The sequence below is a fragment of the Lichenostomus cassidix genome, chromosome 10 (assembly GCF_008360975.1).
Source record: "Lichenostomus cassidix isolate B80296 chromosome 10, HeHo_3.0, whole genome shotgun sequence".
NCBI classification, from domain to species: Eukaryota; Metazoa; Chordata; class Aves; order Passeriformes; family Meliphagidae; genus Lichenostomus; species Lichenostomus cassidix.
The window spans coordinates 9255707-9283646 of NC_139491.1; the positions used below are offsets into that span (position 1 = coordinate 9255707).

Below are 27940 nucleotides of genomic sequence, written 5' to 3' on the forward strand. Positions count from 1 at the left end.
TAATTCTATACAGGAAAAAAAAAAGAATATTTTACACTATATTTTAATAAATAATTAATATTAACCTGCATCTATTAAATAAAGGTTCAAACTTGCATGGTGCCGTAAGCTCCCACTGGATGGTGTTTATCGACTTGCAAAATCAGGATCTGGTACAATGGTATTTGGAGAGCACTTCTGTTTCATACTGTGCCAGTTCAATATTGCTAACTACAGGTGTTTAAAAAGCATAAAGTGGTCCATCAAATATCAAAAGATTAGCTTTGTGCTTGCCAGATATTTAAAAAATAAATAAATAAATTTGGGGCTCTGCTTATTTGCCTTCTGGTTTTTGATACTCCAGGGTTCAGCTGGCTCATGTTTTCATGTTTTATCTCTAACCATAAAGGTGAGAACACGTTTTTGATGGAAGCTAAAGTTTGCATCTACTCACTAGCCTGCAGGAGCAGACTTTAAGAAAACATCAAATATCATTAACGCTCATGGGAAAATCGCAAAAATGGGCTATGCTGGTTGATAACTTACTAATTTACAAATTTTAGTAATAGACATTGGTGCTTTGAACTACTGATGTGAATTAGCCAGGTTCTACTACTTACTTAATAGTCTGTATTCCTTGTGGCATTGAAATGACTGTGGCTTAGAAACCTACTCTACAACTGAACACAGCATTGCTTGCCATGTGAATATGGAACAGATTTACTCGTAGAGCAGTGGGGGTTTTATATTTTATGTTGGAATAGAAACAGTATTTTAAGACTAGATGGAGTATCTTTAGACAAGTTACTCCAATTGTTCCAATAATGAAACTGCTGGTTTCCCCTCCTTTTATAATTCTTTGCCTCTAACAAGAAGCTCCACAAGGTATAATTTCATGCCATGGATTTTCATTGTTCGCTATTTGATGGATGAGACATAGTCAGAGATGTTTTGTGAGCCATTTTTAAGAAGGAGCTGTAAACCCCTGAACATCTACATCTTTTGGTCTATCTTAAATATAGGAGCTACTGAAACAAGCGACATGGCATAGATTTGTTGGAGCAATGAATACCTGCGCAGACAAGAACTAACACAACATTGTTCCAGTAATGAACTTCTCCAAAGAATTAAGAGTTCAATTTGAAGGCTCCTTCCCCTGTCATTTTTACATCTAGCCAGATTAATTGCCTCAAGAGCTGAAAAAAAAAAATCTAAACATTTTTTACCCCGTGTACTGTGAGAAGTGCAACTGAGTTATTTTCTTTCATAAACTGATTTAGTGCTTTAATTGTCTTTTGTGCGATGTAGAAAATATAAAATCTCATTTTATACCATACAACCTATGAATCAGTCAGTTTAAACAAGACTGCCATGGTAATCACAAAACAAAATTAGCTGAGAATGAAGGGGAAAAACCTTTTTCTCATTATCTTTTAAAAATCTCTAGCATTGCTAAGTAGGCATAGTAAGTAGAGAAGAACTACACTCACCTAATTTAAACATGGTGCTTTTATAAATTGAACTAATAATAACAAAAAGCATTTCAAATTACAAGGTAATTAAATGTCTAGATGTTCTCTTTACTGTTGCATTCATTTTTACTCAATTTTAGGATTAACAAACTGCCATGCTTAAAATTACTACTGAGGTACCAAATCAGCATTTGTGTACCTCATACTGTGACAATGCTTTGTGAAGCAGTCTCACAATATATTCCCATATTGATAGGTGCTGCACATTTGTTTCTAATGATCTGTAATTACTATTAACAGCTGAATAAGCAGATAACTATTCACTGACCCAATAAAATGCAAATGTTTAATATTTTAAATATTAAGTATTCTAAGTATCAGTGACTGAAAACCCTGGTACATTCAGTTCAAGCAAAATTATTTTAGTTCAGAGTCAACTGAGGAATAAATTACCTTCCCTTTAGTTCACCTAATTGCCTCTGCTGGACTCCCTGGACTCCCAAGCCAGACATCTTTTGCAAAATGTGCCATGGCCCATCACTGAAATCACATCTGAATTTCTGTTAATATCCAGGATCTTTTGTTGCTTATTTCATACTATCCATGCTAACATGATTATTAGTAGTTTTATATGGGTACTGTATTAGTAAGATTTATGCTTCTTCACACTATTATAAAATCTGCATTTGTTTGATATAAGAAAGTAGGACACTTCTAGAACACTTATGTTTGCATGAAGTCAGCAGAAGTTTGGAATGGGCAGAATGCAGGTTTGAGTTTTTGCTTTAGTAAATGTTAATTACACAGGTATTTCCTGCACAAGGAATTACTCTCTCAGAAATATAGAGCTGCATTTTTAGAGTCAGTATTTTTTAGAATTTGTTTTACCATGTTTTTTGCTTTCATAGTCAAAAAGGAATTTTTTCCCCCTCAAAGTTTATTTATTGTTTTCATTTTTTACCCCCTGAAAAGTACATTCCCCAGATTCTGATTTTCAGTCTGGAGTCCTACTGTGTTTAGAATTTCACTGAACATTTGAGAAGTGTCCTGGCCAAGGAAGGCTTGCAGAACTGGACACTTTTAAGCACAGAAGTATTTTTAGTTGCAAATATTAAAAAAATGCACTTGCAGCTGTTCACACAGCAGTGATTGGAGTGGCTGGAGTACTGAAGAATGCTGATACCTTGATATGTTTTATGAGTGTAATGTAGTTGTGCTTCAGGCAGAAATTCTTCAGAAGAATGAGGAAAAAGAAGATGAAGTGGAACTGTTTAAATTTGAAAAAAAAAGGAGTTACTTTTCCTTTTTTCTTTTGGTTAAAGGACAGAATACTGGAGGTCATATACAAAAATACTGCAGTGGAAATAGATATTCATTTGGGTACACTGTACAATTCTGCTTTTATTAAAATTATCTCAAGTAAATGCCATAACATGAGAATTACATAGGATACTGGTTTAGAACTGATTTTGTTGGGTTTTGTTCATACTGCTCATGATTATCGAGCTGTCAATTGTGCACATTGAAAAAATGAGTGTAAGAACACAGGCAAAACCAGATATTCCAGGGGGCTTAGAAAATGTAATCTGCATGTCTGCTTCCTCAATGCCCTCTTCCACTTTTCCTTTGACCCATCTGAAAGGAGGACCTGCATTTCTGCATAAATGTGTTCTATCAAAACCCACCCAACCCCAACAGCAACCTCGCTGTGCACCTGATCCATGTCCCACCAAGCCCAGCAGCCCTTCTCCCAGAAAAAGCCAGTATTGACTGCAGGGTTTTGAAGCCAAGAAATTGATTTCAGTCTGCAAAGACCTCCTGAACTGAAGCTGGCAGCTTCCATGCAGTCTTAGAAAAGCTGGTTTCACACTTTAGAGATATAAGACATAGCAGTTGGTTCAGAGAAATTTGTTAATGTTTGGGTGCTTTACACAAGTAAAAGTCTCAAGTTTAATCTATGTTTACTTTTTTTGTTTGATGTCTGCAATATCTGCTTGGAAGAACTCGTGACTGCCGCAACTGAGCACTGATACTAATTAATAACTTCCAATGCAGTATACATCAAACATTGCACTTAAAGAAAATCTTATGGTTTATTTGCTTTTATTTAAGGAAGAGATCACATAAAATAACTGAACCCTGTAAATAAAATAAAATTATAAATTAAGATAAAATACCACCCTTTTTCTTTTTCTCTATAGCCTCATGCATTCCTTTCAAACATGAAATAACTTCTGAAGGAAGGATGGCTGTGGTGAAAATCAATATTTTTCCTCTAGCTGAGCCTACTTCAGAGAAAAGTCAGATCCTGCCTATGCCCTCTGCTTGCATCTAAAAATTTTAGGTTTCATTCCCTGTGGTAACTATCATAACTATACAGCTACTTCATACAGTATATATTGACTTTGTAAACTGTGGTTGTTCTCTGGTGCGGGGATCAGTATTCTGGACTGAGCATTCAAGTGTGGAAACAGGAAAAGTCTGACATGTTATTAGATGCGTCCTTACTCATGCTCTTTGTAAGACTTCCTACATATCCCTGGATAGAAAATCAATGGTTACGTATGAAGTATCTGTGGTTACCTATTGGAAAGCAGCAATATGCTTCTTGAGTTTGTGAAAGAAGCTTGGCTTTCTTATTTAGCAATGAAGGACTGCAAAAGACAAAAACAAAGTTGGCTAAACAATATAATAAGCTTTAGCTTCTTGCGAGGAGACACAATGAGCAGGAAGTGAAGACCTACATATGAACAATCCCCTGCTAACTGTGGCATAAAGATTTGGTTTTGAGCAGGGCAGAATCTACTGCTTCTGCAAAACAAGAAAAAGTTAATGAGGTAACATAATTGCAGCTTAAAGAAAAGTGATTGCAGATGAGAAGAGAATTAGACAGAAGAAAGGTATTTATACATAAGAATTATGAATAAGCCTCTGAACTTAGTATTAGCTACGTACAGTGTTTGCACTATTCTACATTTTAAAAAATCATTTAACGATATACTAATTTCTCAGTAGAATTTTAGTTAGGAACATGGCCTTGTATAATTATCATATAAGAGATTATTTCCTGCTCCAAAAAGCTTTCTACCTAAGAGGCAGTCAAAAACGTCAGACAAAAATATGTTGCTAAGTGGCAAGTTCAGTATTTGTTTAAAGTTACCAAACTGGTCTCAGACTCTACAGTTTATCATGTAAAATGCTCACAAATGTGAGCACTGAGCTCACATATAATTGTCACAGAGCTGGCAATTACAGCTTTGCAAGACAAGGTCTACCCGCTCGCATTTCAGATGCAAAAACAAAGCAGAGTGTGTGCCCTTACAAGGCTGTAGTGTCTAGTTAAGGAATCACATCCTAGTAAATATGATAGGCCAGATTCTGCCCGTGGTTATGTGCCTTTGTCAACCCACTGACAACATTAACTACAAAATAATGTAGAGTGACACAGGGATTAAGCATTTTTACAGCTTAAAAAGCAGTGAGCTCACCTTAGAACATCCAGGTATTCTAGGCTTAAAGTACTTATATCTTGCAGCTGCTAAATGTTCTTTCTGTAGAGGATACACATTACATAGCATGCAGGTGGCAGTCATATCCTATCACTATTGTAAAAGCAGTTTATTAAGCACACACAGTGTGACAGGGAAGTGGAAGATAGCCAGGAATTTGATCTTACCTGGTGCTCTGTGCTGCTGCTTCACGGTCTCTTGCCATGCTCAGAAGTCCTATGCTTTGTATTTGCTTCAGGCCTAGAGCGTCAAAATGTATCAGTTCTTTTACAAAGCCACACAGCATCAGTATGACATGTGAAACTAGCCAGTTCTGCAGCTCTTTACACTTCAAATGTTTTCATGATATTGAGCCTTACAAGAAAAATGTCAACCCAGCCTGATCTTTAAGCCTTTCACCATTGAATCAACACACGTGTGTCAGAGATATTTAACAGTAACTGCAGAGATGGATGAACGAGTTTGTGGAAAATCCTGACCCAGCATGCATTTGCTCCAAAAGCACTCCCAACAATCTCTTAAGTTCCTGTCACATCAGTGGAGATCTTATTTCTTTGTTACTCCTTGCTAATTTCCTGGTCATCGTGTTGCTTGCTGATGATGTAGTAAAACCACATCCATCATCATAACCAAACCCTTTCGCTGAGTCTACACAGTTTAATTATGAAACTCTACTTTGGTAAGGCAGATAAGCAAATACCTACTGTAAGGAACAACACTCACTCTGCTGAAACAAGCAGGATTTTTCACATGCTGGAAGTGAAGAATGCGCTTAAATACTCTGCTGAATTTTTTTCATCTTATATAACAAGCTGTTTTTTCACAGAAAGTAGATTAACTCTGTAAAGGAGGCACGAGGAGTCAGGTGTTTTGGGAAGCATGGGCCATCAGTGTATTTGCTGTCACTTCTCCACATTTGCTATTTTACCATTCCATATCTTCCCTTTTCCAGTACTTTTTTTTATTTTCTGCTGCTTTCTTTTTGCTCACAGACTCCAAATCTGTAAGGACTTTGCTTCATTACTTTATCTTGTACAGAATTAATTTAGTACCTATCCATTATTTTGTGTCATTCTGCTTTAAATGTGTAAGTTCCACTGTCCAAGCAGGAGCAAATGACCTGTGTGAATGCTGCTGAGCACCTTGTTCTCTGCGGCTGACAGGGTATAAAGCCTGTCACTCTTAATTGCCACCACAGATGACCTTTCAGCCTGAGTTTTGAAGTTCAATCATGAGATATATGGTATTTCCCAAGCTGTTTGCACATGTTTTAGCTGCAGACTGTGTGTATGTGTACGCAGCCATGGGTCATTACCCAAAGTGAAACCACCAGCTTGTGTGTCGTAGGCCACCAAACAGCCACCAGCTGATAATGACTCTCGGTTATTACTAACCAGGGTCAAATTCATGCCAGTGACCTAGAAGAAAAGGGCTCCATATCTCATTACTAACATTCTGAGCTCTCCAGTTCCCCCAGCCACTGCATTCAGGTCTTTAGGTAAAAAAAAAAAAAAAAAAAAAAAAAAAAAAAAAAAAAAAAAAAAAAGGAGGGAATTAAAAAAACCCAATCAGGAAACTAAAGCAGGTATTTCAGTAAAATGCATGTGTGGTATATGACCACATTAAACGGCATCCAGAGAGTGGAATTCTTCCACTCACAATCTGATAATGAATTCTCAGCAGATACCTTCTTATACAAAACAGCGGAAAAACTGTCAACTGATATCCTAGGAATTAGTATGATAGAGAAGCATCTCCAGACATCTAGAGAAATCCCTAAATACCTTTTCTACTTGATAGCCCCTAACTCTTCTGAGTGAGCCACTCTGGTGTGCTCAGTAAATAAAAAGATTCACAGAAGCCCCTTGAATGCATTTGAACAGAAGAAAAGGCATTTTAAAGTGTTAAGTCATACCAAGATAAACTATAAAGTTTTAAAGAAATTTCTTTTTCCTACATCCTAAGATATTAATGAAGTGTATTTGCAAATATCAAAATAGGATCCTATTATTCAAAAATGGGATTTTAAATTCTTTTCCCCCATTTCAGGTTCTAGTGCAATATTTTTGTTTTTTATTTTGGGATTGTAAGTAACTGTTGTAAAGTTTCAGGATATTTAGACAGAAAGGACTCAAATCTGCAGGATACCTTTAATGAGATAGTGATCCAGCAAAGAAATCGCACATGCATGCTTCAATTCAGTTAAACTGCTGATTGCCAGAACATATTTTAGGATTTAGTTCTAACAGATCTAGGAATTTGAGGTCTTTAAAGCCTAACTAATTTAAATAAATGTATACACTCAGCTTTTTACTCTCCTTAAGATGATAAATAGTAAAAAACCATGGACTTGAAGTTCTTTCCCACATTATCTGCAGTACCATATAAAATATTTCTAATGTAAATGTCCTGAAGTTGTCGAGATGCTCACTAAAGTAAGAGAACTCATAGCCCCTAGCATAGAAGTTATGCCACCCTTGTATTTTTTAAAATATTAAATCCTAAACTCAGACTTGGTATGTAAGCAGAGAAATTAATTTTTAATATTTTGGTTTACTATAGATTTGGATAATTTGGTTCATAAAGAGCACATTATTCAGCTATTTATTTGGGCTTTTAGATATATTCCTTCTGTAGGCTATTATACACCTTCAATGCAAAAAATGTGTTGAAATATTGTGTCCAAATTATTTCATTTGCCTGAAAGGGAGTGGTTGGGGAATAGCAATAGTAAGAAAACTCTTTGGGTATGCTGTTCCAGGCATGATAGCAGCCTTGCCAAATCCAGGTGTTCAAAAACCAGAAGACAGTTCCCAAAACACAAAATTGGATCAAACATCACAAGATTAATATCTGTTTGTTTTTCTTTTGATTTACTTTATGGCTTCTGAAATTTAATTTTTAAATGAAAGCGGAGATTCTTACCTAACCACAGAATTTTGGAAGCTGTGAGTTAAAGAAAATTATACTGAGAACTTCATCTGCTCCTGGTTTTGCCCACCCTGTATTGCTCAGCATCTACACTGAAACTGCAAGGAAGGGACTACACTTCCCCAGAGCTGCACCACCTGGACTCCCCAGCACACTGTGAACCTCTGGGCTGCCAGTTAACATAGCATCAAGCCAGCTTTGTCTTGAGGAAGTGAGGCAAATGAAAATTAATGGCCCAGTGAGTTTGGTCCTGCAGGAATCCAGCAGCAGTATCACCTCCACTTCTCTGTTGCACTGAACAGAGGCACATCTTCCTGCATCTGAAAAATATGGTGATTTATCAGCATTACTCTATGCGCCCCCAGGAACTGCTGTGAAAGGTGTCACTGGTGGTGGTAAAATGTTGCTCAACTTCAGCTGAAGTTTTCTCTCAGTTTTTCAAGACTGGTACACTGAAGGTCTAGTTCTGTAATATGGAATTGCAGCAGATGTACTTGTGGAGTTGATATCAGAAATCAGTTACTATGCAGAACCACAGTTTAACACAGTTCACCCAAATGAATCCAGCTGTCGGTACAAGAAGACATTTCTAGGATGGTGGCCTTCCATCTGCATTAATATAAACCATACCCCACCACAAAGTGCAAGCTTTTTCAGCTAAATTCAGGACATCCATCTTGAATCTAGTGTGTTTATCTGGGTTATTATAATATAATAATATAATTACAATGAGTGTGATTATTTGGGTTATTCAGAGATTTCATTGTATTGCTTCTGCGAAGGACAATCTGTGAACTCTGAATCTCAGTTTCACACATTTGAATGATTTTGCCTCTACATAAAGTAAGCTGAAGGAATAGATGCATGAAATCTCAGAGACTGCATGTGAGTTCAATATACACACCTCCAAGTTTGTGATCTGCCTATGAGGATTCTGCTGCATATCTTTGCGATGTCAAAATTTTACCCTGGATTCTGGTGTAATTAGCCTCAGAGGCTGTCCTAGATTCAAAGTTATTTCCATGATGCAAAATGTAGAAAGAGAGGCTATGTGAATATGCTGACACAAGCAGGTCTCCTTGACCCATTCCTAGGATAGCATTATTTACAATCTAGGAAACTATCTGATCTCTGAATCTGTTTGTCTCATTCAGTCTAGTGAGTACACACCTGAAGAGTGCACTAGTCTAGTCTAGCACCCAGAAAGCATTACTGTGTTCCTAACCTGATCATCCCGAGCTTATGCAACTGTGTTTTCTGTCTTTCCCACTAACTTTGAATCTATTGGCCAATCTCAAACAAATTTGATAGAAGAGCAGTGATCTCAAAGATATTAAGTTCTACCCAGCTACATGAAAACTGATGACTAGATAGATGACTGGCCTCATTAAGAGAAAAACTGCAATGTGAACTTAGAAGTTCTGTTTTGTCTGGCTCACCAGCTGGACAATCAACACACAAGCAGCCACAGGACATGCTGCCTCTTGCCCAGCTAGCAATTAGGTATAGCAATGAGACCTCAGGATACTGTGTGTGGACAGCAAGAAAGGACAAGAAAGCACAGGTGGAATATTTGAGGTCCTGGATAGAAGAATCATAAAGTACATGAGAGGAGGCAGCTGATATTACTATTGTGCAGCCTTACAGAGACATAAGATTGAAAGACAAAAGTGTAGGCGTTGACTTATGACAACATTCTTCCTCACCAGGAAGGTGTGTAGTTGGTGGCTATCAATAATGTGCAACTCTTCCTTTTTGATTTTTAAGACAAGAATGTGTATCTAAAAATCTAAGTTAGACGCTCAGTCAGAAGTCAGTACATCTATATTCAACTGTAGAAACCAAAGATGGCATGAGTGAGAGCTAAGACAATATTCTGCACAAAATATTCATTTCCTAAACCAGAGATTTTCCACAGTGCACTTCAAAGGCAAATACTGCACTGACCATGCTATGTCAGCCCTGCTACAAACTGTACCATTATCCAGGATGGGTACAGAAAAGGACTGGGGTTTAGAACATTTCGCAACTGCAAAACAGGGACTTTCTACTGGCATTCACTGTGTTGTACATCCCATACACATGTGGCATAAGTTACCTGCTAGGTTAAACAGATTCTTGAAGCTTCAGTACATCATCTATCAGAGTATATTAAGAGAATCAAACAGAGACTACCTGATGACCATAGAGCCATAATGCTCCATGATTATATATATGCAAACACTATGGAACTTAATAGCTCTTCAGCAATATGTGACTATATCAATTTAATAAGGTATTTGTTGTATAACCTAAATACAGGGGTCACAAGGAGAAAAATATATTTCCCTCCTCAGCAATTAAAGCACTGTGCATTTGCATATAATCCTTTACTCTCTGACAATTGTGGATATTCTTATTGAGTTTTCAATGTGCTGAACAGAACTGAGAAAAAATGCGCTAAGATCACAAAGGTGAAGTTACATTTTCAGTTGTTACCCTTTCTAATCCAAAGCTTCAATAAAATTCTTCCCAATAGAGTAAGGAAAAATGTAGAACTGGATTCTTTTCTTTGCCCAAAGATGCCAGGGTAGAGATGAACTGCAATGTAAGGAGCATTGTTATCATAAATTAAATGGTCGAGCATGGGGTTTCTTCTGAAAATAATTCTAATCATTTTGAGTGTGGCACCCAAGTCCAAAACTGGGCACTGTAGTCTCTGAGTGCTCTTGAAAAACATTTTTTATACACGTCATGCCTTGGTAGACCCATTATATTACATGACTAAACAACAGGCATTCTCTTCTTATGACTTAAAAAAAGTTATCATAATGCTATTTTCCCCATGTAAAAGCAAAGCAATGACTGTACAAATACTTCAGTATACGGTAATAGAATAAAGGCAGGAATTTTGATCTACATCTCTGACTCATGTTCATGAATTCATTAACCTCACTGGACTCATTCACCTCTGTTTTCAGAGGAAAAACTATTCTCAGTGGAAGATTAGTCTGCAAACAGTAACATTTCCCCAAACTCGTGGCTGACAAAAGCCATTTCATTGTCTGGTATACATTAGAGTGCCGTTAGGGTTGCTGTGAATTCAATCCCTCTACCTTTAACCATCAAAGGACTGATGCTTCAGCTGGAGATCAACAGCCATACAGACCAGTGACACTGCTGGAAATGCTGTAAAGGAAAAGCTCTAACACAAGAGGAACCAACATCTGGGGATACCTACTAACTCCCTGGTTCTTTTGTATCCCTGGAACAGAACATTCTGCTCAGAGCTCTTGAGCAGGAATTAGCCCCTGATTAATTTATCCATCTCAGTATTTCTACTCGGTTCATCAACAAGATAACTTGTTAAGAAGTGCTTAACTGCTTATTCAGTTGAGCATTATTATTGCCACCAGCATTTCTCGTGGATCTTTCAGTGAATTTACAATTAACCAGTGCACAGCTTGAATCCACAAAATCTTGGCATGTACAAAAAGCAATGGGGGACAGGACTCTTCAGTTCAAAATAAGCAGCATTAAACAAATATCACTACAGTGCATGAAAATCTGTATTTTCTCAGAGTAGAATAAACGCATAACCTGCCTCTTTTGTTTTATAGTCCATGAACTTATATCTACTGTACTTCCCTATAATAAAAATACTATCTGGTAACACTTTCCCTAATAAATAGCAGTGCCCTCAACAGTCTTTACTACTATAAATTCAACGCCTGTGATGAACTTAAGAAAATTAATCATGCTGTAGCTTAAACACTAGCGGCATCAGTCCCTTCAGAACTGGTTTGCAGCAAAACCATCTCCTTGACAGTGTGGAGCAGCACAACTCTCACTGAGCTCAGTAAGGCTGGCACTGTTTTAAAACTTTTGTGTATGTGTATTGAAAAATAGAGCAGTCTATCCCACCCACAGTTTATGTATTGTTTTATTGAGAAAAGTTCAGCTCACACAAATAAATGTTTAAATTTCCAGCCTCTTTTCTAAACTATATTAAAGCAGATTATATTCTGACATACTAGCTCTTGGTGCTCCCTGATCCTTGAGTGTTATTTTTGACTCACAGCTGCAGTTTTCATTTATGCAGTCCCACTGGTTTGGGTTTACATTAGTGAAATCTGTTAGAAAAAATCACCTGTCTTTTGCTTTTCTACATCTTGATTTTGTAGATTAGCAGCATGAAAGAGAAAATATTGACACAGAACTACTAATGCAAGTGATTTTTGTCACAACATTATTTTTGTCATAAAGAGCCGTCAATCTCTTTCTCTGCAATGAATTCCTGTTGTTTTCTAGATTGTGACTATCAGGGCTTGTCAGGACTACCCCATGGATAAAATATTTGTGCCAGTTTTTTGCCAGCTGGCAGTTCAAACCAACACAGCTCATTGTGAAAATGTTTTGCCTGGGTTTTAAAATCAGATCTAGGGTTAAACTAAAGATTGTACCAACTGTATGTCTTAAATCCATTCATTCCATCTGACCTGCAAGTACACATCTGCTGCATGTTAGCCTTACCCTGCTGTCTGACAGTGGCACACATTTGAATCCTCATCATTTTGATTAAAGACTTGGTTTTGTTAGGATGTCATGTACAGTATATCAAAGGAGATCAGTAACCAGTCTGAAAGTCAGATGACAAAGAAAACAATCAGCACATGCACAGTTAAGCAGAGTTTCATGAAAAGAAGGCTTAACATAATGAGTCATAATTTGGAAAAGTGTCTGTAAGTGGTCTCAGTACTCCAAGCTCACAGTGGACAGTTTAGGATTTTAGAAATGGTTACTAAGTACAGACAATCACAAGAGATGTGTTGTTATGGGTTCTGTGCTACTCTGAGTACAAATTGGTTATCTCAGATCATCAAATTGTACAACATTCAGATTTAGAACAGGCAAAGCACAATATATTTCAAAGCATTTGGTAAAAATATTTTTTAAGTTTTGGAGATTTGTCCAGCTGTTCAGTAAACTAATGTAGAATAGGAAACCATCTTTCCTTTAATCAATGGATAATGAAGAGCATTTGTCTCTTACTTGTAAGACTATCTAAAATACTAACTCTGTCTTTGTTTAGTTAAAATATGACTTCTTGCCTACCACATTTAAAAAACCTGCTGGTCAGCCTTCCTGACTGATTTCTGGTTTAAATATCTTAACCTATTATGTTTCCTATTTATGTTTATTAGTGTGTATATAAGTGCATCTGTGTCTGTGTGTCAAGATCATTATTAATCATAGTAATGGCAGGGGAAAAAAAAGAAAACTTCTAAGCCCACTGGAAGAGCAATAGTGTTCCAGTAAGTTCAAGGTCTGCTAGGATTAAAGTTTGGCTGATCTGAGCCACCTGTTCTTCAAGTGAATACAAAAAGATGTGAATGTCGTTTCTGAAGAGGAGAGCAAGGATTAGCTGGTCTTAGGAAAAGACAAATCCAGATATTTGCTGAGCAGAAATGGTCAGTGTTAGCTGCCAATCCTACAAAAACAAAGTTTAGGGTCTGCTGTTTGTAACATTTTCTTTGATGGTTACCTCCCTACATATCTTTATGTGATATCTAAAAGGTAACAATTATTTATGTAAGATTTTCTATACATATATTTCTTTTCTTTCTCAAGGTATACAGGATAATCGGTTAGAAAACTTCCAGCTAACTTTAAAACTTCATTATTAAATGAACTAAATTGTTTATAAAACAGAAATCAGGTTTTTTTTAAAATGATTCACTAGTCCTTTTGTTTATATCACTTCAGGATTTCACAAGTGAGTAATTCATAATCACTTGAGCTGTCCACTGAAGGATCAGGCTCTCATGCAGCGTACATATGGCACTTGTGCCTGCAGGCTTAGGGTTTTAAAGGCTGTAAAGAAATGCAGTCAGGCATAACGTGGACTACCTGTGACCGAGAAACATGTGCTCATTAAAGAACACCTCTGCAGGAGAGGAACAGCACAGAGGCTGGGAAAGCTGCAGCAGGGTGGATTTCCTTGGATCACTGTGTTAAATGCATTTGGAAGGCAAAAGACCTCAAGTAGAAGGATATTACAGGAACACTCCTGCTAACTGAAAAATGTTGATCTTGAACATATGATCAATGTATTTCCCAGGTTTCCTTTTAAAATCATCTGTGTTCTTTTAATGCACTTAAAGGCATCCTGCGTTGTATCTTCTGCACTGACACCACCAGAAAATTTTCCATGGTATGCTAGTATTTGTGCCTGATCTTCAGCAGGAAGCTCTCCTTTGGTCTTCTAAGCCATGTGCTATTTATTATAGAACTAGAATAGGAGCTGATATTTTCCCAAGCAATTATGTGAATGGAGACCATGAGCCCTTTTGACTTCCAGTAAAACTCACCTGGAACATTTAAATATTTTGAAAATTTCAGCAACTGAATTTTAAAAGAGTTTTTAAAAGAGCCTGAACACAATCCTGTACTTAATCTTTAAGAAATAAATCTTTTATTTCTTTTTGTTACTCAATCCCTCTGTATTTTATACCAGGCTAGAAGCAAAGGTAACTTTTACTTACCAATTTGAGTTCAAAAGGATCTGTAAACCTTAATTTACTAACAGAGCAATAGTTTTACTGTGATTTCCTTGCAAGGACTTACTGAACATCTTCACATTCATAAGAAAATGTGGATTGCTACATCAGTAAGACCATCATATCATTAGTGATTTCGACTTGTCTTGTACATTTCACTGCCCTAAAAAACACTCAAGTATCTTATCAGACCAGAATCAACTGATTAATAGGATGGCTGTGGAAACTTATTTTTCTGTTAGTGTTTGCTTAAGCTCTGTTAAATCATTCTCTCTGTCTTCAGTCAGTGGACTAAACTTTGGAAAAAGACAAATTGCTTTTATTCAGCATAGTTTTCTTTACTGCACATCGCAAAAGAATTAAGGTGATCTTTATTGCAATGGACAGCATCAAAAATTATAATACAGTTTAGGCTCTGATTCACTGTACATCCATTAGTAGTTTTCCCTTCCTCCTCAAGTTTTTGTTTCTTCATAGTGACCACAATCAGATGTCTGGGATATTCCTCCAACATACATCCTTCCCCAACATGGCTTTTTTCAGGATTTTTCTTTCTCAGGCCATTTGACAGGTTTTGAAGAGAATATATTTTTAAATGTAAGATATTTTTAAAGATCATTAAAATCTATTTGTTATTAATTATGTATTAATACATAGGTAAATCACATGTTTACAGTAACAATACTTATTTAGGACAATCTGCAGATACAATATCAAATTTGTGTTCAGTTTCAATGATGTACAAGAAACATGTGCTCATATTCCTTAGGTATCTTCTAAGCTACTTTCTTTATGTCTAAGTAGTACCATGGCTGTACACACAACATCAAAAGCGTTCCCTCAAATAGCAGTAACGAGTAGCTCCATTTAAAGAATGAGGGGATGAATCAAGCCTCCCTTATTGTTTCTGGGAGATTTGTCACATGCATTTCCATTAAAAGAAGAGTAGAACATGAAAATGAGCCTACTGAGTCACATCAAGAGTCCCTCCTTCCTTGTATCCTACCTTCTACACAAATAGATGCCTAGGGAGGAGTAGCAATAAGACAAACTCCAGAACACAACACCGTCTCAGTGCTACAGAAGTACTGCATCTGAAGGCAAATCTTTGCTTAGTTCCTTTTTCAGTGAGTATCGCCATTTCCATTTAATCCTACATTTTCTTCCAGTTTCTACAGTTTCACAGCTTTTCCCTTTAGCAAACTGCAAATTGTTTTAGGAAATTAAGTTCCTACAACCACAAAAGTGCATCTTTATCATCAGCAAAGCAGACCAACACTGGCAGAAACCAAGAACTTTGTAAACACGAAATGAACTCTACAGCGTAGTGAGATAATGTGCATCTATAAAACGCAGTTTTCCAATTTTCTCTCTTAAGTCTCACTTAGGAAAGAAACAGAACATTTCAGTAGCAAGTTTATGGAAGCCCTGTTACAACAAGAGACTTTCAAAGGTACATGCTAGTTCTCGTACCTGGTGCTCAGCCAGCAGATGGGGCTATTAAAGTCACAGGAATGAAACAGAGAAACTGTAATTTGCAAAATTAATGAAACTCTCTAAGTACTGAAGGTCAGAACAAAAGTATACTTTACAGCTTAGAAGAGATCCGAATGCATTCAATGGCACAATAATTTACTGTATTTTTTCAAACATGTACATGTGCTGGAAAGTGAACTAAAGGTATTGTACATTTTAATTTCTTTTGTATGGGTGGGATTTTATTGCCTGTGATGAGGCCCACCTATATCAATGCGACACTTTTCAAGTAAGATCTAAAAAAAAAACCCAAACATGTCATGATTGCACACCAAGTACTAAATCAGCATAATTCCAGTGTTTTGAATTGCCATGGGAATAGCTGAGTTCCCATCAAGTTAAGTCTTGCAGAGGTAGCAGTCATGCTTCTCTTTTCCTAATGGTGCTACCATCACTCCCTTCCCTGTTGACTATTGTTCAGGTATAATTATAATGTGCCTGCAGAAATCCCATTAAATGTCTAGCTTTTGTTTATAAATTATATGTATCGTAAGGTTTATGAACTGATTTGCGTGTTAAAAATTCACAGAAGAATTCCAAGTAGAGAGCCGTAGAGTATTATTTTTCAGTAAATGAAAATAGGATGACAGTATTTGAAAATGGAGATTTGGGTCCTTTTCTCCAGCTCAACTGAACTTGCCTTTCAAATATTACAAAGGACAATTGGGCATTGCCTAAAGGCTGTCTGTTTGCAAGCAGCACAGCCAGTGAGCAATTTATTTATTAAGGGCACAGCAAACATGTCATTCAGCTGTACACTTTGCCCAAATCCAAACTCAAAGATGCTGTTGTGGATCTTAAATTCTTGAATTGCTTCTCATCCTATCAAAATATATTGCTGAAGTACACTTCTGTTATCAAAATTGATCTGAATAGTGATATAAGCAAAAAGAGGTTTCTTTTTTAAAAGTAAAATTTCATCTGTTCAGAGATCTGAACTCACAGGATTCTGGAGAAAAGAATTAAAAAGAAAGCAGCCAAGGAGAAATGAAGGGATGTATTTCATAAAGTATGAGGTCACCCTGCTGTCTCAGCAATCTTGTCTGTCTCTTTTTATCACTGTACTTAGGTATTACTTTTCCATATATTTTATGTCTGGAAGGTTAGGATTAATACTTGCTGAAGGGTGTAGGGTCCACCAAACATTCAGACTGCCTAGCTGCACAGTAGTCTGCAGCTGAGATTTGTACTTTTATAAAATTTAGGCTATCGAAAATGTTTCCTGATTTGTTAAAGGGCAAGGAATACACACGAGAATTTTATACCCTACATCTAATGCCTCTGCCTCACACGAGTTTCAAAACAGTTGGGTTTTATACATCAATTAGTTTTTCTATATTGAGACGGAGAATTACATCCAATAAATCTGGAATTAGTACATTATTAGACACAAGACCAAACCCTGGCTTTTCTGTAGTGTTCTAAATTTTACCTCACTCTAGAGCTGAGAAACATGGAAATGCTAGTCCTGGTACATCAAAGCATTGGAAAAATTTAATCAACGGCACCTTCAAGCTATTATGCATATCAAGTGGCAAGATAAAATCATGAATAACAAAGTTCTGCAAAGTGGTTGCACAAACAGTGTTGAAGCAATCTTATAAAAGCGCAGTTCTGCTGGACTGGACATGTCCTTTGCATGGAGGACACCAAGCTCCCAAAGGAAAGAACGTGCAGTAAACTTTTAATGTGTGAAAGATCAAGACACCGACTGAGGCAGAAGTAAAAAGATGCCCTGGAAAAAAAAGAAAAATTAACCTCACCCATTGTGACACAGGTAGCAACACATGTGGCAAACAAAGCGTGTTGGCGAGACCCATTAACATCTGCTGCAGAAAGCTTGGAAGAAAGACATGCAAGCCAAAAGGAGAATAGGGTAACTGGCAAGCAGGGAGAGTGTGAGAGTGGGAGCACGTGCAGGGAAACTGCAGAAACAGCCAGGAAAAATGATCCCAACGTACGGAAGTTGATGTCACACAAACTCGCGCTTCTTTCGTCTTCAGAACAACAGGCACCAACCAACGATGACAAATTCACATTTGGACCTTCATGCCAACCCTTAATCTGTGGTGCCGCAGCTAATGTTATTCTTGGAGCTAGACAGAGTCTTGCCTAAACAGCAGTAACCTAAAAGAGTGTGTTCACTTCAGCTCCATTAAAAAATGTGGGTGGGGTGAAATACATGGGAAAGAAGCAATCATGAAAGCGATCCATAAGGAAGTTCATTTCATGCTTCTAAAAGGGTTTGGCAATAAGCAATTGGGGATTTTTTCCTTAGGGAAAGGTCCTTGCACTAAAAAAACAGAGGGACCATTTATACAGTAGATTTGAAAAAGAAAGGGTTAAAAGGCATCCATTTTTATAAAAGAAATCATCTATTTTTTGTATTTTCTCCTTTTCCCCTGGCAACATCTTCTCCAATTCTTTGTTACTGAGCTTAGGAGACTCTTACTTTCACAGGAGACATGAAAGAAGGACATTAAGTTCACGTCACATCTGTGAACATGTTGCCATGTCAACAGGCAGTACTTTGTGGCTTAATTATTGATTGACTCATGTTCCTTTAGGACATAACACAAGCAATAACAGCACACCGAGCAGCTCTTCTAACTTAGATACCTCTTTATGGCATATAAGAGGTGTGGCACTTCCAACCTAGGCATAGGTAAGGTATACATTGGAGCTTTAGCACAAAAGACCCTACCACAGCCATCTTGCATAAAGAATATGGTGGTCTCAAACATACATAATTATATTATAGACATCGATAAAGAACTGGGATTAGAGCTTTTCTTGTTTAGATAAAAATCCTTAGCATGCACAACTCCAGCTGAAAAGCGTCTTGAGGCAACGCATGGATTAGTTCCTACAATCACTCAGTCATTCAACAAGTCAGATATAGCAACCAGAACAAGTTATTTCCAGGCATAAATTGTTAAGTAAGAGAAGGTAAAAATTACAGTGCATTATGTAATACATGGCAGCTATTCATGCACACATTGTTATCCTGTGGTGAGTACAAGGTTGATTAGCCCACTTTCATTGACCATCAAACTACCTGAAGTTACCTTATGTTTACCAAGATGTAAGACCACATACCCTAATTATTAACCATGTAGTATCAAACAGTATGAATTACCACCCTAACTTGCCTCACAGGAATTTGTTCCTACAGATACATTCCAGTTAAGTGTCTAATATGCACAAAGCAAGGGACTGTAAAGAGGCAGAGAGGAGCACCAAGTAGTTCTAAGAAGTCTCAGCAAAGTTTGAGGAAGATAAGCAGAATGGGAAGAGAGACGAGATATTTTTAAGATGAAGGATCTCAATCTGTTCCATTTCACAGCTGGATAAATCAGTATTATCTATGCTGGACTCTTATGAAGTCTCCTTTGCAAGAGCAAATTATGATCTTGTATTGGAAGTGCAGTCAGGCAGGATTCCTAGGAACTCAAAAACAAAGCAGAAGGGTAGGGTCTTGCTTTTTGAAAGAGGGTATTAAAACTAGGGAAAAGACCTGTAGGAATACAAGGTGGATTTCTAGTCTAAAAAGAGGTTGTTGGGTTTTTTTACAGTACAGATAGTTCCTTTGAAAATTTCATCTGCCACTTACAATTTTAAGCTTAGTATCCTGGTTAGTGGATGCACAGAAAGAGGTGGGCAGCATCTCAGAACATTATTGGATGTGTGTGGTAATATTCACATCTTGCTAAGCTTAATATTTCAAACCCAAATTACAGACACAGTGGTGCTCACACTCCACTGGTCACTTGTCGCTGTTGAGCAGCTAGCAGAGTAATGAATGCATCGGTTCTCGGTGGCAAGAAGGAATGACCTTTATTGTTTTGATTTCATCACATTTATAGAGTTCTCAAAAGTCACCCAGATTGGTCAGTCAGAAGCCTTCCCCCAGGCCTGATTGGCCAGGCCTGCACTGTCCAAGTTCTGGGACACTGTTCCAAAACATCCAAACTTTATCTTTATTTACAAAAACACAAGAAAACTTTCCATGGGAAAAACTGTGCTAGCCACAGTCACTGATGTACCATTATATATATTATGTGTGCCAAAATAAGTGCTCCTTTCTGCTTAGTTCTTTTACTGTTACCTATAGAAACAATTAAGATATGGCTTTTATTTAGAAAGTTGTATTTGAATCATGCATATTTTAATTAGGAATGTTGCACCATTTCTAAGAGGTTCTTTTATACAGCATGGAGAGATAACTATTCTAAATAGGTTCTTTGACGTAACTTCTATATAAAATTGTATTTCCTACAGATGCATAAGTCATGCTAAAATATATGCTTTTAAATAAACTTTAAATTTCTTTTCTGATTAGACTGTATTTTAATATGGAGATGCATTTCACCTGGCACTATTTGCTTTTCAGCACTTCACCAGTTTTTGGAATTTACTGTTGTTTCCTGTGAAGTATCATCTCCAAATCAGAAATCCCATCTCATGAAGAAAACACATTCACTCATCAGATCCACTGATTTTCCTCTGTGGCTTGGATTAAGTCTGTCCAGGCCTCAGAACCTCCTCTACGTAATCAGGAAAACAGCATTTGCCTCCTGCTTTCATTCCACAGTGTCTAGATGGGTGCTGGGACAATCTCAACAAGTACAGTGTTCAGCACACTGAGATTACAAACCTTGTTAGAGCTTCTTAGTGCAATAAATGAAAAATATGGAGCCTGTTTTACATTCAGAAGAATACATCCATCCCAGCTATTCATGTAAATAAAGTTAACTTAATACACAGAAGTGCTTCAGTCTTACAAATTCTACTTCCCCCTGTCTGTAAAAATGACACTTCTAGCTCCTCACTGCTCTTGCTTACAGCTACTTTTCAATTTAATGAGAAAACCTTTCTCTTGCCCCTTCACTCCCCTCTCTTTAAGCATTAATCTCTTGGGTAAAACATTGTCAAATGACTCCTGAAAATCTAAAAATATAATGTCCATGCTACACCCTATCTTGGCAGTGTTATCTTCAAAGAGTTCCAGAAGGCTAGTGAAGCATGACTTTTTTTTTCCTAAACCATGTGTATACAACTAATCAGGCTGAAGGATGCTTTTACAAGATACTCCTTCTCCTAATCTGTTAAAAATTCCTTCAAATGTCATTCCTATAGATGAAACTAGCCTAACTGGTCTGTAGTTGCACATGGTAAGATCTTTATTAAAGAAAGCTCTAAGTGAAAGAAAATAATGATAGAAAAGAGCATAAAATATGTGAGGGCCAGACATACACTGCTTGTGGAGCTTTAATAATCAGAAAAGTCCTCATTTGCCTCAGAAATTGCTACCCTGAGTTATGATGTCATGATGACTCAAACTTTCTCTTGTCTTTTTAAACACTGGAGTTACAGTGACTCCTGGCCACCTTTAAGGGAGCCCTCTGACTACCCAGGCAGAGAGGAGCCCACAAGGAGTCTCAATTGTTTTATATAACCTGAAGAACACCATATTCCTGAGTACTCCTTTTTACTACATTTGTTACAGAGATACCCATTAGAAAGAAAAAGGGCCACAGACCTGTTCCCCACAAAACTGATCAATACAGTCAGCAGCTTAAACGCAAAATGTCTTCTGCTACTTCCTCTGGATTGATACACCACTGACATTACCCAAATCAAATTAATATCCTTGAAAAGCATGTATTCATACATCTTAATGAAAAGTACCATTTATTCATACTTTCTTTGTTATACCACCTTTTTTCTGTATTTTATATGGTCCATTGTTATGATGCAGTATTCCATCTGTCAACCACTGAATGACAAACCGAGAATTCGTGTTTCTGCAACTCCAATTTCACCACTGCCACACACATTAACGGCCCCACAAAAAGAAGAATCTCTCAGCTGGCTCAAGGCAGAGACTCTGTAGCTGGCATGGCCTTACTATCAAGTTGTTTGGCTGAAAGATAGCATAGCCTGACATGTTCACTCCTCAATAGAGGTACAAGAGGAAACAAGATGAACCAGAAGTGAAACAGAACCATATCATTTTCAGCAGTATGATTAGGTTGCTTATTTCTTTACAGCTGGACATGTATCCTTCTTATCTACTTGCTGTGGTGAGCCAAAATGCCAAAAGCATAAAACATAGCTATATGAGGTCACCGTGGCATTAGTCAATTTTTTTACTAAAGAAAAAGAGAGACATGCTGTTCATTCTATTGAATTTATATACTGACACATGATAAAAATCCAACCTCGACCAAAGATTCATGCAGGGAGGGTCTTCAGTGGCTCAACAAAAATGTGCAGCTGGCACAGATCACATGATCTTTTCCCTAGTGGTTAGAACTGTGATTATTCTTCAATGCATTTTCCAAAGATTTTAGAAGGCAAATAATTTACAAGCTTTGCTTACTAAATGCTATAGCTAAAGTTTACAATAAAATTACAATACAGTAATTATTACATGACAAGGCTGACTGATTCCCAACAGAACTGCCCCTGTACCTTTTATTCTTCTGATAAATACAATCCCTTCTTTTTTCTAAAACAGTTCTAAACAAATTATGGGTAAATGTTGCTTCTCCCGTATGTAGTATGTAATAGCATTTGAGTGACTATGATTGAGTGAAATCATCACAGCTGGAGAAGAGGAAATAACCTGAGGGTGAAGGGACTCAGAAAATCATCTGTTCCAAAGTCCAGAAGGCCTCCTTGGCTGCTGGGGTCTGCAGTGGCAGTGTATGAATGAACTAAACACAAGAGTGAGAATAAAAGGCAATGCTCTTGAAGTTGAACAATACAAGCTAATGAAACCTTTGGCCTTAGGTTTTATATATCTAAGTGTTTTGACTTCGAAGTTGTATTTAGTCACACTTAAAGTTCAAAAACCCTGAAAAATAAAGAATATCCAGGATTGTATTCAGGATTGTGTAATCTGAATCTCTACATCACTGAAAAAATTCGAAGTGATCATTGATGAAACTTTCTGTGACATTTTTCCTCACATTTCTTCCTCAGCCAAATAGAAAAATGAACCATGAAGTTTGGTTATTTACTTGAAATTGAGTGTTACGTTAAGCACTCCACTAGGCCCAGCTGTTTTCTCAAATAGTTTTAAATGGGCTTGCTTTGGCTTATCAATTTACTGATTTAGCAGCCAATTTGTTTACTTGTGCAAGTCTATAGGTGTATGACCATGTTATATCAACAGCTGTAACTGTTGCCTGTAGGTATTTTCTTGGACAAAACGGATGACTCAATGCCTCCTCTCACATGAATTCGAGGTGTGGTCACCTAGTTCAGTGTGTTTTCTGTCTGGAACAGAAACCTTGTATGACATGCAGCACAGAAGAGCAACTTGTGTAATGCTTTTGCTCTTTCTGACCATTCTTTAACATTCCAAATATTCATGGTGCCCTATGCCAGCTACTTCTGACTAAGAATGTCAGTTAGGAAGTGATAATTTTTCATGAATACAATTCAGTCATAGTTTTGCTCAGGAAAAAAATTCCTCCTTCAGCATTTTTCTTCCTACTCGGTAACCCAAACTGAACTCCTCACACCAGAAGTGTTTGGCTTCTTTTCCAGCTGCCCCAGAAAAGGTATGGAGATGTCATCCTCCTCACAAGGAAAGATAAATTGGAATAATCCCAGCAGGATGACCCAAGATCTTGGTAGTACAATACAATATATTGAACTAAATACCTTAAGATGATTAATACGAAAAAAGACCTGGGTTTTGTTTGCTTGTTTGTTTTCAGGATTTTTGGTTTGTTGTTTTTTTTTTCTTCTCCAGAAATCCATTCTGAACAGTAAACAGTGAGCTACAGGACAACAAAAGCCAATTTAATACAACTTTTCTGGAAACCTTTAAAGAAACAAGTTCCCAAAACTGGTCTGGAGCTCATGAGCATCTTCTCCTAATAACCACTGGCTAACGAAGCTTGTGGAAGTGGATCCATTGCTTTGCCTACACTCTGCCTCTTTTTATTGATCAGGCTCCTTTGAAAAGTAGAAAGAACACACCTGGAGATTACAACTGTGGCTACACCTCAGGCAGAGCTCTCTAGTGAGGGAATTGTGGTTGCTAGCATGCACCTCTCTATTTTAATATATGCAGGTTTCAAAATAAACAGAAATGCTCAAAACATATTTGCATTCCCAAATATTCACATTGATTTTGGCATACAAGCACCAGTATTCAACAAAACACTGGGGGGGGAAAAAAAGACAAGTAAGCATCTCAAACATCCCATTTTGATTTACTTTCTTGTGGACTAACATCCATAGGTGGTCCCAGTCCTGAACTGAGACTCCCTCTTGCAGAGGCTAGCTCATTACTCCAGGGTTTAACATAACACTGCACCATGAAGGAAACTCTAGTTCACATTCCAGCCCTTTCAATAAATAGCATGGAAACTGTATACACTCATTCCAGGTATAAAATTAATCTCTTCCTAGTGCTCACTGGTCTATTAGCTTGGCAGCCTTTCAGCACTATGCTTTTACAGCATCGACACATTTCAAAGAAGAAAGTAATGTGTCTTTAAATTCCTGTTTATAGAATTGAAGATTCTTTGATTCTGTTTCAAAATCATGATAATCATGACATAAAACAGGAGAGCTGTGTGTAAAATGACTTGTCAGTAAGATCTCTATTATTCACATGCATTTAAACCTGAATTTGAAAAGATCCATTTACTTGAAGCAACTTAGTGAACTGCAGTATTTTGGTAATCGTATGCTACATACATTTACAAAAGGTTCATTTTCTGTTTGTATTTCCCACATTTTTATTGCAAGACCAAATAAAGAGTAGTAGTAATAACTTCACATGTAGCATTAAATCAGTGTGACTTTTTTTCCCCCATAGCTGCTTCCTTTCTGAATAGTTATAACACTGGGCATTAAAGAATTTCAGTATGGACATTATGCATATCAAAAACCTTGTCCTATGTCCTCAGATTGCCTGCTGTAAAATACTTCATTTATTAAATTATTCAAACATTTTTGCTTGATTAGTAAGTTGACTCTGTAAACAGTTTCTTATGTGACCAACTGCGAACAGTCGGTTGACATTAGTTACTGTTTCCACTAAGAGCCACTAAGATTGCAAAGGGCGTAAAGTGATTACAGGGTTCAAATTCTATGCACCATATGAGCATCTAAGAAATAACAGTGATACTTGTTAAGTATATAATATTTAGAACTGTAAAACTGTAACCACACCCAGTCTTCCAGAACTCTGTAACAACCTTTTAGCCTGGGTAAGAAGATACTAGTTATATTGGCAAAAAGGTGCTGAGATATTTTTTCCCTCTGTTTTGTGTCTCCAATGTGCACCAATATAGTTTGCACGTGCACAATGAATACTTTTTGTATACATAGAGTGATTTGTAGGACCCATACCTTTGATTCACTCTTTTTAAATGAGTGTATCTTCTTGAGAAGACAAATTCAGACAACTATTCAATTTTCTGTTTCTGACGCTGGTGGCTCTTCTTAGCTGTGGAAGCTTCTAGAAAAAGAGAAGGAAAAGGTTAATTCTCTTGTCATTTGGCCAAGTTTTACACTGATGTAGCTTCGCACATCGTTGTGGGATCACTTCCCCTTTCCACGTCAGAAATCAAATTCAGACTTTCCATCGAACTCTTGCTATGCAGATGGACTGGCAGACAGGAAAGGCCACCTCCTGACACCTCGGGGCAGCCACGGAGTGTGCTCCTCACCGTGTCCGAGCAGCCAAGGAGTGTGCTCCTCACCGTGTCCGAGCAGTGCCTCTCCAAGCGGCGAGGCTCCCACAGCCTGGCGGGGCACCCTGAGCCCTCAGCCCGCGCCGGCCAGCGTGCTGCAAAGGGCGCCCAGGTGCGGTGGGGCGGAGCGGGGTCACAGCCGGCAGCGACAGCCCACCTGTGGCAGCTCACCTCTGACCCACCCCCGGCCCGGGGCAGCGAGCATTAAACACTGAGGGGGCAGAGCTGCCCGCCCGGAGCGCAGGGGGAGCCGCCGCCGGTTCGGGTCGCCTCAGCAGTCGCCTCAGCGTCGGGCGCTTCGTGGTCCCGTCGGACATGGAGCCCGTGAGTATCCTCCCGCCGGGCGGCTTCGGGACCTCGGGTTATGTGGTGTTGGGACGAGGGGAAGCCCCGCTGGAGCCTCCGGGCAGGGCCGGCGGCTGGAAGGGCTCCTTGCAGGAGGCCGCCCGCTGCTGCGCCCCTGAGGGGCCGTGTGGCGGGGCCGGACCGGGCCGGGCCCCGCGGGCTTCCCCGCTCCCACCGGTATCTTCGCCCCGCCGGCCGCACGTGGCACTGCCGCGACGCCGAGGAGGCTTTGTGTGGCGGCGAGAACGGAGCGGAGACGGAGCGGAGACGGAGCGGGGACTGAGCTGCCCCGGGAGCGCCAAGGGCCGCGGGCGGCAGTGTCCGCGGGGAGCTGCGCCTCACGGGGAGCTGCGCTGCCCGAGCCCGAGCAAGGACGGGGCGGCTTTGGCCTTAACTTATTGACTTGGTTTGGTGCGTGTGTGTTTTTCCTTTTTTCGCGAGTGCCAGAGGGCACGGTTTTTTGCCCTTTTATTAGCAAGCTTGGGCGTTGCGCATTTAGGTGATGGTTAATTGCTACCTTGTAAAGCCTTTGATAGCAGTCAGGGGAAGTGTTTTTGTGGTCATAAGAACCCGTTGAAATACACATCTGTTTACAGAATCACTGAGAAGTTGACAGCACTATCACAATATCATCCGGAGCCTCCTGGAAGACACCCTAGTTTCATTTTACTCATTCTACTTTTTAGGGTAGAGTCTCAGATTTAGCTTTGAGGCTTGATTTTTCAATGAGTTACACAAACCATGTATTGTTGTGTTGTGAGTTAACGTTTTAAGGTTGATTGCCTTCTCCATTGAAACATACCATCTTGTGTTTTGGGAGTGTCTTTTTCAACTATCAAGAGGCTGGAACAAGCTTGAGGTCTTGAGAGCAAGCATTCTGATAATGTTTATCACTTACACGTTAATGTAACTTTTTCCTCAGGTAAAGATCTCTACAAACCAAAAAGGCAACTGTAAGGGATGTGCAAAAATGTTTTAATTTTTTCCTTTTATTTTTTTCCTTTACATCTTAATACGTTTGCTCTTAGAACATTCTCTACAATTCTTCTTGTGGCCAGATTGAGGGTAGCACGTGTTACCCTCAAAAATTGAGCTGCTTATCTGTGAAATAGATTCTCTTAATTATACCATTTCATTTGATGGATGCTTCAGTTGAACACTTCTTCAGTTGCTGTATGTCTGCTTTGAAGGACAGTTTTGAAATAGTGAGTGTTTTTTTAATCTTTCAGGGATGCTGGAAGTTTCCATTTAAAAAAAGGGGGGGGGACATTTCTCCAGCTCCTTTATGTGAATAAAGGAGTGGATAAAAGATACTTAATCAGCTGTTGGTGTATATGATGGCTGTCCTTGGTCTAGTTTCTTTCATCCTTTCCGTTTCTTTTAAACCCTTATAATTAGATAAAAAGTGCTGGTATTAATTCCTGTTGGGATAGCAAACAAAAAATACAAACATGCACAGGATTTAATGATTTGGGGTAACATAGCAGTCTGACAGCCATATGTGCAAGCTTACAGCTGGACAAGAACCTATGACAGATAAATTACAAAACTCCATTGTTCAAAGTCAGGATGCCAAAGATAGCTTTAGAAGCCCTCAGTGAAGGGAATTCTTAGGTGGGAAAGAAGACTGGATGTAAGTTTTGAGCATTTTGTGAATGCCACAGACCATTCCAAATGCGTGACCATCTTGCTAATGCAGAAAAGTTTTGTTTGAGGAAAGGCAAAAGAAAAAGGCTTCAAAACCAGGTTCTCTAGTTAGAAACAGTGTTTGCCTGGACAATCTTGAGTCTGTCACCTTCTGAATTATGGAAGTCTTGTAATTATTTCTTATTATGTACCTTTCCAGGCACATGGTTCACTCATCTCACATAAAAGGATAATGCTTAATTACTGAGGATCTTTGG

General features: G+C 38.3%; 1 protein-coding gene and 1 long non-coding RNA gene across 2 annotated transcripts in view; one reads left to right on the top strand and one right to left on the bottom strand.

The window, feature by feature from the left end:
* Positions 1-5129: 5129 nt before the first annotated feature.
* On the bottom strand, positions 5130-25998 carry LOC146432684 (uncharacterized). Its single transcript, XR_014854293.1, has 3 exons — positions 25863-25998; positions 25348-25456; positions 5130-5200 (listed from the first exon to the last, which is right to left on the bottom strand). It is a non-coding gene; the product is annotated as an uncharacterized LOC146432684 (long non-coding RNA).
* BNC1 (basonuclin zinc finger protein 1) overlaps positions 25896-27940 on the top strand; it is a 74714-nt gene continuing 72669 nt past the window's right edge. Inside the window, exon 1 of the mRNA XM_085070507.1 lies at positions 25896-26015. Coding sequence (XP_084926633.1) covers positions 26007-26015 — 9 coding nt within the window. The 5' untranslated portion in view covers positions 25896-26006. The remainder of the gene's footprint in view (positions 26016-27940) is intronic.